Source organism: Cebus imitator, unplaced genomic scaffold, assembly GCF_001604975.1.
Source record: "Cebus imitator isolate Cc_AM_T3 unplaced genomic scaffold, Cebus_imitator-1.0 Scaffold318, whole genome shotgun sequence".
NCBI lineage: Eukaryota > Metazoa > Chordata > Mammalia > Primates > Cebidae > Cebus > Cebus imitator.
In genome coordinates this window covers 2,037,453-2,055,183 of record NW_016107633.1, presented here as the reverse complement: position 1 = coordinate 2,055,183, position 17,731 = coordinate 2,037,453, and the positions used below count along the sequence as shown (strand labels likewise).

General features: G+C 43.3%; 1 protein-coding gene and 1 non-coding gene across 2 annotated transcripts in view; both read left to right on the top strand.

The window, feature by feature from the left end:
* GPATCH1 (G-patch domain containing 1) overlaps positions 1-17,731 on the top strand; it is a 51,447-nt gene that overhangs the window by 31,079 nt on the left and 2,637 nt on the right. Inside the window, exons 11-19 of the mRNA XM_017504246.2 lie at positions 189-488; positions 1,800-1,978; positions 2,872-2,999; positions 4,440-4,576; positions 4,918-5,084; positions 8,047-8,263; positions 10,312-10,419; positions 15,402-15,499; positions 16,912-17,057. Coding sequence (XP_017359735.1) covers positions 189-488; positions 1,800-1,978; positions 2,872-2,999; positions 4,440-4,576; positions 4,918-5,084; positions 8,047-8,263; positions 10,312-10,419; positions 15,402-15,499; positions 16,912-17,057 — 1,480 coding nt within the window. The remainder of the gene's footprint in view (positions 1-188; positions 489-1,799; positions 1,979-2,871; positions 3,000-4,439; positions 4,577-4,917; positions 5,085-8,046; positions 8,264-10,311; positions 10,420-15,401; positions 15,500-16,911; positions 17,058-17,731) is intronic.
* On the top strand, positions 11,121-11,259 carry LOC119467693. Its single transcript, XR_005196287.1, has one exon. It is a non-coding gene; the product is annotated as a U4 spliceosomal RNA (small nuclear RNA).

Here is a 17,731-nt window from a genome sequence, read left to right as displayed (position 1 = left end):
AAAAAAAGAGGAATTTTATTTTATCATTGTCTAGTCTACAGGGATATATGAATATAAATGAAACACTAAATATAAAATGCTCATCCTCAATTATGTAAATTTGTGATATTGAAAATGTATGTACAGAGAAATGCAAATGTGATTGTCTTATGACTCTTTTCATCTCTTCTGATTACTGTTTTATTTAGGTTCAGCTACGTCAGTGTTAGAATTTCTGTCCCAAAAAGATAAAGAGAGAATCAAAGAAATGAAGCAGGCATCTGACCTTAAAGCAGCTCAGCTCAAGGCCAGGAGTCTGGCCCAGAACGCCCAGAGCAGCCAAGCCCAGCCCTCCCCTGCAGCGGCTGCAGGGCATTGCTCTTGGCACATGGCATTGGGTGGTAGGATGGCCACCCTAAAAGCCAGCAACTTCAAGCCTTTCGCCAAAGATCCAGAAAAGCAAAAGCGATATGAAGAGTTTTTAGTACACATGAAACAGGGTCAGAAAGGTGGGTGCTGGGCCTGGGTCTCCTACATCTCAGCCAGGGCGGGGTTATGTTCTCACTGTTCCCATCCTAGACCCAGATTGACAGTTGAAGTATATCGTTCTGTCAGTGTTTTCGCTTTATCCTGCTGCAAATAGTGCAAAGGTTTCAGGCCTTGGCTTTTGACCTCAGAAAGCAAGAACAGTTAGCTTATGTTCATATCTCAGGCCAAAGCTAGCTGTTTAATAGAGAACACAGCTGGCAGTGGCCAGTGCTAACTTACTAACATTTGGTGTCTGCAAGTCCTTGACTTGTGTTTCACATTTCACATCAACATCATCTTCCACCATATCTGAAGATCCTGACCATCCACTCCTGACTCATAGTCTAAAATTGGACTTAAAACAATAGTTAGCTATTGAACCATTACATAGGAAAAAAAAAATCACTTTGTGGTCTGTGAAGTAAATACATCAAGAATGAGGAAAGGGGTTGCTGTTGTATGCAGTAGTCCTCATGAGAGGTTATCAGTAAATTACAGGGTTGTTTTTTAAAAACAGATCTTTGCAGAGTGTAAAGTCTATTTACTGTGCCTTAATGCTCTACTAGGAACTTACATCACTAATGCTTATTTGCTTTAAAAAAAATTTTTTTAAAGGCCAGTGCAGTGGCTAACACCTGTAATCCCAACATTTTGGGAGGCCAAGGAGGGTAGATCACCTCAGGTTGGGAGTTCGAGACCAGCCTGACCAACATGGGGAAACCCTGTCTCTACTAAAAATCCTGCCTCTACCAAAAATATATATATATACTTTAAAAATTTTTTTTAATTTTTTTTTTTTTTTTTTTTGAGATGGAGTCTTGCTCTATTGCCCAGGCTGGAGTGCGCTGGTGTGATCTTGGCTCACTGCAACCTTGGTTCACTGCAACCTCTGCCTCCCACGTTCAAGTGATTCTCCTGCCTCAGCCTCCTGAACAGCCCGGATTATAGGGGTGTGTCACCATGCCCAGCTAATTTTTGTATTGTTAGTAGAGACGGGATTTCACCATGTTGGCCAGGCTGGTCTCAAATTCCTGACCTCAAGTGACCTGCCTGCCTAGGCCTCCCTAAGTGCTGGGATTACAGGCGTGAACCACTTTGCTTGGCCTAAATTTTTTTTTAAAAGCATGATTTTGAAGGAAAGAGCAATATTACCTGCCAAATTCCCATGGTCATAAAAGCAAAGATAAGGACTTGTGAAATTGACAGGGATACAGTGGTGCCCAGCAGATGTTCTCTTATAAGCCCCATGTTATTCCGAGAACTGAAGCCACTTCTTATTCTCTGTCCCGCAGATGCTCTGGAGCGCTGTCTGGACCCCAGCATGACAGAGTGGGAGCGAGGCCGAGAACGGGATGAGTTTGCCCGGGCAGCCCTGCTGTACAGGTCTTCCCATTCGACCTTGTCCTCCAGGTTCACTCATGCCAAGGAGGAGGACGACTCAGATCAGGTTGAAGTCCCTCGAGACCAAGAGGTCTGTCATCATCATGTCCCTTACCTTGTCAACTTTAATATTAAAACACTGCCTAGCCAAATATATACATATATACTCAATATATATATTGAGATGGAGTTTCGCTCTTGTTGCCCAGGCTGGAGTGCAACGGCATGATCCTGGCTCACCGCAGCCTCTGCCTCTAGGTTCAAGTGATTCTCCTGCCTCAGTCTCCAAAGTAGCTGGGATTACAGGCATCTGCTACCACACCCAGCTAATTTTGTATTTTTAGTAATGACAGGGTTTCTCCATGTTGGTCAGGCTGGCCTCAAACTCCTGAGCTCAGGTGATCCACCTGCCTTGGTTTCCCAAAGTGCTGGGATTACAGGCATGAACCTCTGTGCCTGGCCTTTTTTTTTGGGGGGGGGGGGATGGAGTCTCACTCTGTTGCCCACGCTGGAGTACAGTAGCACAATCACAGCTCACTGCAATCTCTGTCTCCCTGGTTCAAGCAATTCTCCTGCCTCAGCCTCCTGAATGGCTGGGATTATATATACCTGCTACCATGCCCGGCTAATTTTGTGTTTTTAGTAGAGATGGGGGTTTCTCCATGTTGGTCAGGCTGATCTCGAACTCCTGACCTCAAGTGATCCGTCCACCTCGGCCTCCCAAAGTGCTGGGATTATAGGCGTGAGCCACCGCACCTGGCCCCTAACCAAATATTTTTAATCTCTCAGTGAGAAGATCAAAATATACATGGTATAGGAGAATAAGAAACCGTTTTATGCCTTAGTTTCCAGTGTACTGGAGCAAAAATGTTACAGCATAAGCTTTTTCACAGTTCTAGAAGATTGCTTGAAAATTTTAAATGGGAGAGCAGTCAGGTCAGTTGTGTGGCCACTTGATGAAACAGAATGCATTTCTTTTCCCAGAATGATGTTGGGGACAAGCAGTCGGCTGTGAAGATGAAGATGTTTGGGAAGCTCACCCGAGACACGTTTGAGTGGCACCCTGACAAGCTTCTATGCAAAAGGTTTAACGTCCCTGACCCTTATCCAGAGTAAGTTGGATAAACCTTCACGTCAGTACAAAACGTATTCTTGATATTAATTTTCCTCTTACATACTCATATAAATTATTCTTGTTTTTTCTACATGAACTTGTTTGTATATCCCTGGATATACAAATCTACACATTTTGTAGATCTGCTTTGATAAATTACTTCTATAATTTGTTACTAAAAATCTGGATAGCAAACTTTATTGCATATAGAAGCTATGAAACTCAGACATGTCAAGTTACAAAAGCATCATGCCTCTCTCATTTGCCACCTTATTATTGCTCATGTGGTTTACATTTATAATGTTACTTATATTTTCTAATTATCATTATAAAAGTTAAACACTTTCTTATTTGATTAATAACACTTCAAGAGGTGGGGTGTGGTGGTGCGTACTTGTAATCCTAGCTTGGGAGGTCAAGGCAGGAGGATTGCTTGAGCTCAGGAGTTTGAAGCCAGCCTGGGTAACATAGTAAGACTCCAACTCTAAAAAATCAAGCAAACAAACAGAACACTTCAAGATAGTAGGCTGGGTGTTATGGCTTACGCCTGTAATCTCTACACTTTGGGAGGCTGAGGAGGGGGGATCAGTTGAGGTCAGGAGTTTGAGACCAGCCTGGCCAACATGGCAAAACCCTGTCTGTACTAAAAAAACAAAAATTAGCTAGGCGTGGTGGCACGTGCCTATGGTCCCAGCTATTTGGGAGGCTGAGGCAGGAGAATCTGTTCAACCTGGGAGGCAGAGGTTGCAGTGAGCCGAGATCACGCAATTGCACTCCAGCGCTCCAGCCTGGGTGACAGATTAAGAGTAAATCTCAAAAAAAAAAAAAAAGATAGCATATGCAGTTGAACCAGAGACTTTGTCAGAAACTTTAGGCATATTTTTATCAGTGGAACTTTTCCTTAATGGAAATCTATTTTCTTTTTTTTTTTTTGAGACGGAGTTTCACTCTTGTTACCCAGCCTGGAGTGCAATGGCGCGATCTCGGCTCACTGCAACCTCCGCCTCCTGGGTTCAGGCAATTCTCCTGCCTCAGCCTCCTGAGTAGCTGGGATTACAGGCACGTGCCACCATGCCCAGCTAATTTTCTGTATTTTTAGTAGAGGCGGGGTTTCACCATGTTGACCAGGATGGTCTCGATCTCTTGACCTCATGATCCACTCACCTCAGCCTCCCAAAGTGCTGGGATTACAGGCGTGAGCCACCACGCCCAGCTGGAAATCCATTTTCAAAGTTAAATTCTTGCCCTTACCCTAATGGGGAAAAACTCATGGGACCTAAAAGCCATCCAGATTCTCGAACTGCTTTGAGAAGTGAAAGCATCTTAGGGGACTTTTTAGTCTTGCAGAAGATGTGGAAAACTTGAGATGGAAAGCTTTTCAGGAGGTGGATTTTATCCTACCAGTTATTATTAAATTGATTCTTTTTTCAACTCCCAGTTCAACTTTAGTTGGCTTACCAAGAGTGAAGCGTGACAAGTACTCAGTCTTCAACTTTCTGACGCTCCCAGAGACAGCTTCCTTGCCCACCACTCAAGCATCAAGTGAAAAAGTATCACAGCACCGAGGTCCTGACAGTGAGTAGGGCGTCCTTGGAGTCTCCGACTGACCAGGGCTTCAACCCCTAGCCTGTAGGAAGACAGAATTAAAGAGTAATTTAGTCCTAATGATATGAATGAATGGTACATATTCTCCCTCTGTTGAGAGAGTTGCTTTTATTAATAACTTAGCTCATGTTGTAATGGTCCAGATATTTACTCTCTGGGGTTGAGTCTCTGCCACCTACTTCCCCAACACCCCGCACGGTACCAGGCCCCAGAGTGGGTATGCTGACATTCTGAGTGAATGAAAGAGCAATGGTAAAGAACTTGCCTTCTCCTTGCTAGTGATGAATGTATATCTATGTCCTACCTTTCAGAATCAAGAAAACCATCCAGATGGGATACCTCTAAACACGAAAAGAAGGAAGATTCCATTAGTGAATTTTTAAGTTTGGCTAGATCAAAAGCCGGGCCACCTAAACAGGAGTCCAGCCCCTTAGTAAACAAAGAGGAAGAGCATGCACCAGAATCACCCACAAATAAGGTATCTGGGGCTTCCAGATTCTCTTTGCTACGCGGAGTGTGGCCTTTGCTTTTCTCTTTGGTGACACTTTCTCCTCATGACTCACCAGCAGAGGCAGCCAACTATTGATCCATTAAAGGCCATTTGGCTTGTTTCTAACTTTTGGCTGTAACAAATAAAGCTGCTGGGGGCATTCATGTGCAGGTTTTTGTGTGAATATAAGTTTTCATTTCTCTAGAGTACAAACTTAGTAGTAGGAAGCCTGGAAAATATGTACATGTGTATTTAACTTTATAAGAAGCTACCAAACGGTATTCCAAAGTTATTTTTGCTTTATGTATTTTGAAGGGCTGTTGTTAGGTGCATATACATTTAGGATTGCTATTTCTCTTTTTTTTTTTTTTTTTTTTTTTTTTTTTTTTTTTTTTTTTTAGGTAGAGTCTTGCTCTGTCACCCAGGCTGGAGTGCAGTGGCATGATTTCAGTTCACCGCAAGCTCCACCTCCCCTCCGGGTTCAAGTGATTCACCTGCAACAGCTTCCCAAGTAGATGGGACTACAGGTGTACACCACCATGCCTGGCTAATTTTTGTATGTTTAGTAGAGATGGGGTTTCACCATGTTGGCCAGGCTAGTCTTGAACTAGGATTGCTATTTATTTTTGGTGAATTGACCTATTTTTTCTTTCCTTTTTTTTTTAAGAGATGGGCTTTCACTCTATGCCCAGGCTGGAGTACAGAGGTGTGATAATGGCTCACTGCAGCCTCGAACTCCCAGGCTCAAGCAATCCTTCTGCCTCAGCTTCCCAAATAGGTGGGACTGCAGGGACACACCACCATGCCTGGCTAATTTTTTTTTTTTTTTTTTTCCAGAGAAAGGGCCTTGGTGTGTTTTTCCAGGTTGGTCTCAAACTGCTGTCCTCAAGCAATCCTCCTGCCTTGGCCTCCCAAAGTGCTGGGATTATAGGCATAAGTCACCGTGCCCTGTTGACCTTTTTGATATTATATAATATCACTCTTTATCCTTGGTAATTTTCTTTAGATCAGTGTTTGTGTAGTATATATTTTTTTCATCTTTTTACTTTTTAACACATCTGTTTCATTATATTTAAGGTGGTTTCTTATGAACACCATGTTACTGAGTCCTTCTTAAAATACATTTTGATAATCTATATTGAACATTTGCATTAAATGTGATCGTCGATATTTTTGGATTTAGGTGTATGATGTTATATTTTCTGTTTATTCCCACTTTTTTGTTCCTTTCTTCCCCCTTCCCTGACTTCTTTTGGATTACTTGAATAGTGGTTTTTTTTTTTTGAGATGGAGTTTCGCTCAGTCGCCCAGGCTGGAGTGCAATGGCACAGTCTCGGCTCACTGCAACCTCTGCCTCCTGGGTTCAAGTGATTCACTTGCCTCAGTCTCCCGAGTAGCTGGGACTACAGGCGCACGCCACCACACCCAGCTAATATTTGTATTTTTAGTAGAGACTGGGTTTTACCATATCAGCCACGCTGGTCTTGAACTCCAGACTTTGTGATCCACCCACCTCGGCCTCCCAAAGTGCTGGGATTACAGACATGAGTGACCATGCCCAGCCTACTCGAATAATTTTTAGTATCTCATTTGAATTTTTCTATGTTTTTGGTCACTCTCAGGATTTTTGTTTTTAGTGATTGCTCTAGGGATTATAGTATACCTACTTACCTTTTTACAGTCTCCTGAGAATTAAATGTTTTACCACTTCAAGTAGAATGGAGAAGCCTTAGCACTCTGTAGGTCCTTTTACTCTCCTCCCTCTATGCTCTTACATACATGTACACACAGTGAAAACTCCATCAAACAGTGGTGATCATTTTTGCATTTAGTCATTACACGTATTTTAAAAGAACGGACACAGAGATGATAGCCTACTCTGTTTAATCAGATATTTTCCATTTCTGTTGCTCTTTCTTCAGCCTTGAAGTTCCACGTTCCCCTTACCTATCACTTCTGTCTGAGAAACTTTCTTTAGCATTTCTTTTAGACCAGTTCCAACAAGTGATTCTCTTAAATTTCTGTTATCTGAGACTGTCTTATATTTTTGTCTTCATTCTGGAAGGATGTTTTTGCTGGATATAGAATTCTGGGCTCATAATTTTTAAAAATGAAATTGCTACATCCTCTGGGCTTTCATTTCTGATGAGAAATCTTCAACCATTCAGATTGTCTTCAGGCTGGGCAGGTGGCTCACATCTATAATCTCAGCACTTTGGGAGGCTGAGGCAGGAGGCTTGTTTGAGGCTAGGAGTTTGAGACTACCCTGAGCAACATAGTGAGAGCCTATCTTTACAAAAAGTTAAAAAACTAGTTGGATGCGGTGGCATGCACCTGTGGTCGCAGCTACTCAGGGGGCTGGAGTGGGACAATCACTTGAGCCCAGGAAGTCAACACTGCAATGAGCTATGATTGTAGCATTGCTCTCCAGCCTGGGTGACAGAGTGACACCCTGCCTCAAAAAAAAACCCTAAAACAAATTATTATTCCTCTATACATAATGAGGTGATTTCTCCCCCACCTGCTTTCAAGATTTTTACTTGGTCTTTGGATTTTAGCTGTTTGATTATGATGTGTCTGGGTGTGAATTCTTTTGAGTTTATTTTGTTGGGGTTTGCTAAATTGCCTAAATCTGAGTTTGGAAACAGAAGAGAGGCACAGTGCTCTATTGCATTTTTGGGGATCCTTTGCAGTTCTGATTAATGACCAGTCCATGCGAAGTTTCAGCTGCTTTGACCTCATCAGCACATTCCACAGTTGTTGACTCAGAAACACCACAAAAATAAAAGCTATGTGAGTGATCACTGTTTAGTTGGGTGGTGTGTGGCTATGGATACCCAGGCACATGAGTATGAACATAAATATGTGTGTCTGAGAGTGTGTTCTAGAATGTCTCCTCCCTTTAACCCTTGCTTCTGTATCCCTGACTCTTATTTTACTGTTAATACAGACAGTCAACAAAGGTGTGGACACACAGGTTGAAGGAGAAGGGAGCCGCCCATCCATGGACTTATTCAGGGCCATCTTTGCCAGCTCCTCAGATGAAAAGTCCTCATCCTCTGAGGATGAGCAAGGTGATAGCGAGGACGATCAGGCGGGCTCTGGGGAAGCCAACTTTCAAAGCTCCCAAGACATTGACATGGGGGAAACATCATCCGTGGTTCACGGTATGTCAGTATTTCAGACTCAGGGATTTAAAGGAGAAGACGATGCTCTAGGACAGCTGCTTCTTTGCTTACTCTGTAATCTTAAACTCAAATCATTAGCAATCAATATGTAAACTTTTATATATATGTATTTTGTTTGTTTGTTTGTTTTCCTTGAAACAGGGTCTTGCTCTGTCCCCATGCTGGAGTATAGTGGCTCAGTCTTCGGCTCATTGCAGCCTCCACCTCCTGGGTGGAGGCTGGGCTCAAGCAGTCCTCCCACTTCAGCCTCCTGAACAGCTGGAACTACAGGCACGTGCCACCACACCTGGCTAATTTTTGTATTTTTAGTAGAGATGGGGTTTTGCCATGTTGCCCAGGCTGGTGTCGAACTCTATCGAGGAGACTAGTGTAGGAGACTCCGTCTCAAAAAAAAAAAAAAAAAAAAGGCTGCTGGCTCACGCCTGTAATCCCAACACTTTGGGAGGCCAAGATCACCTGAGGTCGGAAGTTCGAGACCAACTTGACCAAGATGGAGAAACCCCATCTCTACTAAAAATACAAAATTAGTTAGCATGGTGGCACATGCCTGTAATCCCAGCACTTTGGGAGGCTGAGGCGAGTGGATCACTTGAGGTGAGGAGTTCGAGACCAGCCTGGCCAACATGGTGAAACCTCGGCTCTACTAAAAATACAAAAATTAGCCAGGTGTGGTGGTGCATGCCTGTAATTCCAGCTACTCAGGAGGCGGAGGCAGAATTGCTTGCACCCAGGAGGCTGTGGTTGCTGTGAGCCAAGATGGTGCCACTGCACTCCAGCCTGAGATGGAGTCTCGGTCTGTCACCCATGCTGGAATGTAGTGGCATGACCTCAGCTCACTAAGATCTAGTGAGAAATAAGGGACAGTGGCTCATCCCTGTAATCCTAGCATTTTGGAAGGCTGAGGTGGGAGGATCACTTGAACCCAGGAGTTTAAGAGCAACCTGGGCAACATTTCAAGAACTCATCTCTACAAAAAGTAATAAAATAAAAATATATGTAGTTTCTTCTTAGGTGATTGCAAATACCAGCCTGTTTCCTTTTTCTGTGGAAAAAAAACCCTATATTTTTTATTATAAAGTCATCTATACTTGAATTTTAAAAGTTTAGAGAAATGTAGAAAGCTTGAATCTCTTGTAATTCCACTTCGCAGAAATAAGCACTGTGGCTTTTTTTTTTTTTTTTTTTTAGACAGAGTCTTACTCTGTCACCCAGGCTGGAGTGCAATGGCACAGTCTCAGCTCACTGTAATCTCCGCCTCCTGGGTTCAAGTGATTCTCCTGCCTCAGCCTCCCGAGTAGCTAGAATTATAGGCGTGCACCACCACGCCTAGCTAATTTTTGTATTTTTGGTAAAGACAGGGTTTCACCATATTGGCCAGGCTGGTCTCATTCTCCAGGCCTTAAGTGAATCCACCTGAGGTGACCTTGCAAAGTGCTGGGATTATAGGCATGAGCCACTATGCCTGGCCAAAAATAACCACTGTAAACACTCTGATGTAGTTTTCCAGACTTTTAAAATTTTTATATGTCTTCTATCTGAAAATATAGTAATCTGTTTAAAAAAACAAAATTATCAATGTGAATATGATCATTTATCTTCAAGGTTTTTTCTTTGATAATTTATTTTGAGTGAAACTCATCTCCCACAGTTCTCTGGGATGGGACATAGTCTTACATTCCTGATGGTTTGTAAGCTTTTTCCTTCTCAGATGACCCTTCCTTGGAGACACATTTTCGCCCTTCAGTTCTTAGGGGAGCTAGGCAATGTGCCCACAAGCACACTCGCCATCCTGTACCTTAGCCCTTTGTACCCTTGGTCACAGGCGCCCTCATGTGACTGACTTCCAGCTCCGGAGTCTGCAAGGGCAGCGCTGGGGTCTGTGTGTTCACTGCTGCATCCTTAGCACCTGGCTGGTGTGAAGTGGTGTGGGCAAGCACACGTTATCTGGTGGCAATAGACATGAATAAAAGACACAGAGACACTAACATGGGGCAGATAAATGATGTGAATGCCCTGCTGTTTTTCAGCTCTTGTGCCAGCACCCCAGGAGCCAACACCTTCCTTCTCGATACAAAAGATGCAGATAGATGAAAGAGAAGAGTTCGGCCCTCGGCTGCCTCCTGTCTTCTGCCCCAGTGAGTGCAGAGCTCTTTGGTTCATCCGTTTTTATCAGTGTGTGACTGCCCTGAGATGGGGCAGCGTGACATACAGCCGACCAGACATTATGTGCTCACTTCTGGTTTATGTGTTTTCAGTGATGTTTTAAACCCGTTGTCTCCACCTAGTGCCTGAAATGATAGTTGTTCCTGTAAAGCTTCAGAGACGTCCAAACTTCATTTCCTTACCTGCCACTTGTTTACAGGAGGGTCCTAAGTATCTTAAGTTATGTTATAGAAATATAAGTTTCTTGGCCGGGCGCAGTGGCTCACGCCTGTAATCCCAGCAGCTTGGGAGGCCAAGGTAGATGGATCACCTGAGGTCAGGAGTTTGAGATCAGCCTGGCCAGCGTGGCAAAACCCCATCTCTACTAAAAATACAAAAATTAAGGCTGGGTGCGGTGGCTCATGCCTGTAATCCCAGCACTTTGGGAGGCTGAGGTGGGTAGATCACAAGGTCAGGAGTTCAAGACCAGCCTGGCCAAGATAGTGAAATCCTGTCTCTACTAAAAATACAAAAAATTAGCCGGGTGTGATGGTGGGCTGTAATCCCAGCTACTCTGGAGGCTGAGGCCAAGAATTGCTTGAACCCAGGAGGCGGAGGTTGCAGTGAACTGAGATTTCACCATTGCACTCTAGCCTGGGTGACAGAGTGAGACTCTATCTCAAAAAAAAAAATTAGCTTTGCGTAGTGGCAGTATCGTAGCCAATGAGGTTTATCTGAAGCACAATTCTTGCTAATTGAAAACTTTTCCTAATACTCTGCCATGAAGACTTGCAATATAGTTGGCTTTGGCAATTTTTGACAGTCTCTGGAGACTGAATATTAAAAAAAAAAAAAAAAAATCACTGGACATGTTTGCGCACGTGCCTGTAATCCCAGCTACTCAGGAGGCTGAGGCAGGAGAATTGCTTGAACCCCGCAGGGGCGGAGGTTGCAGTGAGCTGAGATTGCACCATTGTACTTTAGCCTAGGCGACAGAGCAAGACTCTATCTCAAAAAAAAAAAAAAAAAAAAAGACCAGCTGCTGTGGCTCACTCTTGTTATTCCAGCACTTTAGGGAGCTGAGGCAGGCAGATCGCTTGAGCGATCAGGAATTTGAGACCTGCCTGGGTGACACAGGGAGACATGCCTGTATAAAAAATAAAGGGAAAAAGATAATAATGAAATTTTTTAAAATTGCATACAAAGATGGGAGGGGAATTACAAGGAGAAGAGTATTTATGGCTCTTATTTATTTAAAAATTTTAATTTATCTATTGATTTTTCAGACAGGGTCTCATTCTGTCACCTAGGCTGGAGTGTGGTGGTGCTGTCATAGCTCACTGCAGCCTTGGACTTCTGGGCTCAAGTAATCCACCTACCTCAACCTCCCAGCCACTACAGCCAGCCAAGCTTCCTGTTTACTTTAGCTAATGTAGCAAATAAAATAAAACAGTCCTTTTAGAAGTAAATACACTCCATCCCCCATCCTGTTCCCCAAATATCTGTCAGCAACTTAATATTAAGTGCCATCTTAAATTGGCATCTCAGGTTAAAACATTTAGACTGGTTTATTTTTTTTTTTTTTTAGGGCTGGGTTAACAAACATCTGTAACATGGCTCAGATCTATAAAGAACACGTAAATTCCATTATTCACTTTATAGTTTTCCATGGTGCCCATATGTGAATATTGGTTTGGTTAGCAAACTGCTTTCAAAGACAGGATAAAAAACAGAGAAAAAAAGTATGAAGTTTTGATAAGTTGCAGTGAATGTATTTCTTTTATTTTTGAGCCAGAGTCTTGCTCTGTCACCCAGGCTGGAGTGCAGTGGTGTGATCTTGGCTCACTGCAACCTTTGACTCCCAGGTTCATGCGATTCTCCTGCCTCAGCCTCTGAGTAGCTGGGACTACAGGCGCGTGCCACCATGCCTGGCTAATTTTTTTGTATTTTTAGTAGAGATGGGGTTTCACCATGTTAACCAGGATGGTCTCCATCTCCCAAACTCATGATCTGCCTGCCTCCAGAAGTGCTGGGATTACAGGTGTGAGCCACCGTGACCAACTGAATGTATTTCTTATTTGCCACAGTTGTTCAGCATGTTTGTTTTATTTTGTTTTGTTTTGAGTCAGAGTCTCACTCTGTCACCCAGTCTGGAGTGCAGTGGCACAATCTCGGCTCACTGCAACCTCCACCTCCTGCATTCAGGTGATTCTCCTGCCTTAGCCTCCGGAGTAACTGGGATTACAGGCGCCAGACTAATTTTTTGTATTTTTAGTAGAGATGGGGTTTTGCCATGTTGGTCAGGCTGGTTTGGAACACCTGATCTCAAGTGATCTGCCTACCTCAGCCCTCCAAAGTGCTGGGATTATAGGCATGAGCCACTGTAGCCTAGTTGTTCAGCTCTTTAGTTTCAAATAGGTGTCAGCACTTGAAAACCGAGTCTTTTATGTCCGTTTCCCATAACGTCTTTGATACCCTTGTAATAGTAACTTAATTTGGTCTATGGGTTATTTAGGGAAATGATTTTTCAAAAACTAATGTTAAAAAAAAGTTTTGGGCTGAGTGTGGTGGCTCATGCCTGTAATCTTAGCACTTTGGAAGGCTGAGGCAGGAAGATTGCTTGAGTCCAGGAGTTTGAGGCCAGTCTGGGCAACATAGAGAGAACACATCTTTTTTTTAAATTATTTTTTAATGTTTTTATTATTACTTATACTTTTATTTTTTGAGATGGAGTCTTGCTCTGTTGCCCAGGCTGGACAGTGGCACGATCTCGGCTCACTGCAACCTCCACCTCCCAGGTTCAAGTGATCCTCCTCCCTCATCCCCTCTGGTAGCTGGGATTACAGACACGTGCCAGCATGCCTGGCTAGTTTTTGTATTTTTAGTAGAGATGGGGTTTCACTATGTTGGCCAAGCTGGTCTCGAACTCCTGACCTCAGGTGATTCACTTGCCTCAGCCTCCCAAAGTGCTGGGATTACAGGAGTGAGCCACCATGCCTGGCCCTTATTATACTTTTAAGTTCTAAGATACATGTGCAGAATGTGCAGGTTTGTTACATAGGTATACACGTGCCATGGTGGTTTGCTGCACCCATCAACCTGTAATCTACATTAGGTATTTCTCCTAATGTGAGACTACATCTCTTAAAAAAAAAAAAAAAAAAAAAAAAAAAAAAAATTAGCCTGGAGTGGTGGTGCATGCCTGTAGTCCCAGCTACTCAAGAGACTGAAGTGGGAGGCTCATGTGAACCCAGGAGGTTGAGGCTGCAGTGAGCTATGATCCTACTGCAGCATTTCAGCCTAGGTGACAGAGCAAGATGCTATCTCAAAATAAATAAAATTAATAAAATAGTTTTGGAAAAAAAAAAAAACAATAACAGTTTTGGGAGGTCGAATTTGGAAAAATCTGGTTGGGCATGATAGCTTACCTGTAATCCCAGCACTTTGGGAGGCTGAGGTTGGAGGATCCCTTGAGTCCAAAAGTTCAATATCAGCCTAGGCAACATAGGGAGACCCTCATTTCCACAAAAAAAATTAACAAATTAGCCGGGTATGGTGGTACTTCCCTGTAGTCCCAGCTACTCGGGAAGCTGAGGTGGGAGGATCATGTGAACCCAGGCTATAATGAGCTGTGATTGCACCACTGCTCACCAGTCTGGGTGACAGAATGAAACCCTGTCTCAAAAAAACAAAGAAAAAGAAATAGGACCACAAAGTTGTAGGCATCTGTTAAATGAATTTGGAAAATACTCATCCTTATGAAATATCTTGAAACTTTTTTTTTTGAGATGGAGTCTGGAGTGTGGCACGATCTTGGCTCACTGCTACCTCTGCCTCCTAGGTTCAAGCAACTCTCCTGCCTCAGCCTCCTGAGTAGCGGGGATTACAGATGCATGCTACCAACCATGCCTGGCTAATTTTTGTATTTTTAGTAAAGTTGGGGTTTCACCATATTGGTCAGGCTGGTTTTGAACTCCTGACCTCAAGTGGTCCGCCTGCCTCAGCCTCCAAAGTGCTGGGATTATAGGCGTGAGCCACTGCTCCCGGCCAAAACTTCTTTTTAGGTGAAAAAAATTGATTTAATGACTTTCACTCCTTCGACTATTGTGAATTTTTGTTGGTTTGGTTACCTGGAAATTAATGACCTATGAAAACATTTTGGTCTGAATTTGGAGATGCAGAATTGAGGCATATGCAAATTCTTTAAATACTATTAGTGATTATATACATTATTATTATTTTGTAAAATTAGGTAGAGATAGGGTCTCACTGTGTTGCCTAGTCTGGTCTTGAACTCCTGAGGTCAAGGTTCCTCCTGCCTGGGCCTCCCAAAGTGTTGGAATTACAGGCGTGAGCCACTGCTCCTAGCCCATTAGGTTGTTTTGATGGTAGTTTTTTCAGTGTTTACACTTATAAGACAAATTATTGTAAAATACGTTCTTGTAGAGAGAGGATGATATAAGAAGAGCTGACATTTAGGTGCCAGATTCTGAGCTTCGGGATTCATGGACATGGCCCTGTCTAGACTAGTCTGTGTCCCAAAAAGGATCAAGATTCTTAATTTCCCATTTTATAGTTGGGGAAACTATGCCTGGGAGAGGTTAGGTGATGTGCTGAAGGTCACAGTACTGGCAGCAGAGCTGAGTTCCAATTCCTGTCTGTTTCTGAACTTATCTGACAATGTTGAATTACAAAAGGCTTGTGGGCTTTCTGGTCCGATTTTATCTGCATCTGGCAGCTGGGGTCATGGCAGGATACTGATTGGATCACACGGGTCTTTGTTGAGGTCTCTGGAAGCTTTCTAAATACAGCTCTACAAGGTGGTGTGCTAATCTGTTTATCAGTGAGGCAGAAGCTAATCTGAGGAACATTCCATCTACACCAGACACCTGATTCAGTAATTTAGGAGCTTAGTTTTGGATAGTCTTTGTTTTCATCCTATATAGGTCCTGCGTTTATTACCTTTGTGTTTCAGATGCTCGTCAGACCCTTGAGGTTCCTCAAAAAGAGAAACATAAAAAGAACAAAGACAAGCACAAGGTCAAGAAAGAGCACAGGCGGAAGAAAGAGAAGGTGAGACTTCTGCATGCCCGGGATCAGTGTGACGTAGGACCAGTCGGTCAGCCCCCAGGAGTGTCATATACCGCAGCTGAAGAGCAGATCTCGTGGCTAAGTCAGTTCTATCTGAGCCTTCACAGAAATATCCACAGTCAATGCAAACCCTTGATTTTTCAGAAACATTTTATTTTGCACTTAAAAAAAACTTTTTTTTTTTTTAAGACCGAGTCTCACTCTGTTGCCCAGGCTGGAGTGCAGCAGCGTGATCTCGGCTCCTGCAACCTCCGCCTCCAGGGTTCAAGCGATTCTCCTGCCTCAGCCTCCCAAGCAGCTGGGAGAACAGGCGTGCATCACTATGCCCAGCTAAGTTTTTATATTTTTAGTAGAGACCACGTTTCACCATGTTGGCCAAGCTAGTTTTAAACTCCCTCAAGGGATCTGCCCACCTCGGCCTTCCAAAGTGCTGGGATTACAGGGGTGAGCCACCGTGTCTGGCCCGTAAAAAAGCTTTTTTTGTGAACATTAAAAAGTAGAAAAAAAGGGCATTTAAGGATCTTAGAGCAATAGGTGAGTATTAAATAATAAAACAATTTATTTCTTATTTATTCAACACTAAGTGAAGGTATTATTTTCAGCATTTCTCAACTACTTTGTTTTTATTACAATTTGAGGTTTTAGTCCATCACTTGCCATTTGAAGTAAAAGAAGTTGAATAGAAGGCAGGCGTGTGCTTTCACTGTTGACATCTCTTATTTCATCATCCATGTCTTCTTTTGGGTTTTAATTAGGTTAATGTTCTTGTTGGGTACCCAAAGTAGTCTGGGCTAGCAGCTGAAGAAACTGGAAACAGTTTCATCACTGGCTACCAGAAGGAAGCACTCCCACGTGTGGAGGATGACAGGCATTCCCTCCTATCAAAAGGAAGAAAATGTGTGCTGACAGGCCCGAAAACCAAATCTGTTTGTCCTTACCAGTGTGTCTGCTGCTTGGTGACCTTCTGCCAGTTTCTTCCTTGTGGTTTTCCTGGGTGCCTGTCATCCTGACATGAAGATTCCCAGAGCCCTGACAAAATAAACAAGTAGGGTTCACCAGAGGCGGCACAGGTCCCCACGCATAAGATGTGTGGTGCAGTGTCTTATGGCACTAAGTGTTATGATGGGTCCCTTCTGCGCCTTCTTGGTTCCACGGTGTCTGTTGCTGGAGGCGCAGCCAGGTCAGGGTGCACAGTTGAGAGGGGCACAGCTGTCTGCCCTGTGCTGTCTTGTTAGGCTATCACTGCCACTCTAAATGAGGTTTAAACATTTTTTTTGAATGACTCTACCCCTGTAGCCTTGTTAACCTTTCTGTCTATTGAATTAAGGAGGAAAAAATACATTTGTTTCCCCTCATCATTGTGGGTTTTTTTTTTTTTTTTTTTTTTTTTACAGAGAAAGAAACACAGGAAGCACAAACGCAAAGGCAAGCAAAAGAGTAAAAAACCGGAGAAAAGTAGTAGCTCTGAGAGTTCTGACAGCAGTGACAGTCAGAGTGGTGAGGAAACTGCAGACGTGTCACCCCAGGAGCTGCTGAGACGGTGGGCAGTGGGAGATGGGGGGTTTTCAGAAACTTTTAGAGGCTTACTGAGTGCTTGATGTATTTGCTTAGAGGCAGATGTCAGAAATGAGAAACTGGTAGGCAGGGCGCAGTGGCTCACCTATAATCCCAGCACTTTGGGAGGCTGAGGCGGGAGGATCACTTGAGCCCAGGAGTTGGAGGTTGCAGTGAGCCATGATGGCACCTCTGCACTCCAGCTTGGGTGACAGAGCAATACCATCTCCCTAAAAGAAAAAAAAATGTAGGCCAGGCGTGGTGGCTCATGCCTGTAATCCCAGCACTTTGGGAGGCCGAGGCAGGCAGATCACCTGAGGTCAGGAGTTCAAGACCAGCCTGGCCAACATGGTGAAACCCTGTCTTTATATCTTAAAAAAAAAAGAAAAGAAAAGAAAAAAATGTATATATTAACTAGGTTTTTAAAAAAGTTTTAATATTTAATTATGTAAGTGATATGTGAATATATTATCATTATGAAAATTCAGACCTTACAGCTAGTGCTTAAAGGATCCCTGACCAACTCTCCAAACCTCTACTTTTTTCACAGTAACCTCTGCCACCAGTTTCGTATGTACCTTTAAGACCTTTTTTGTGCAACCCCCCCCACACACACACTCACATACGTGGACACACGTATACTTTTTTTTTTTTTTTTTT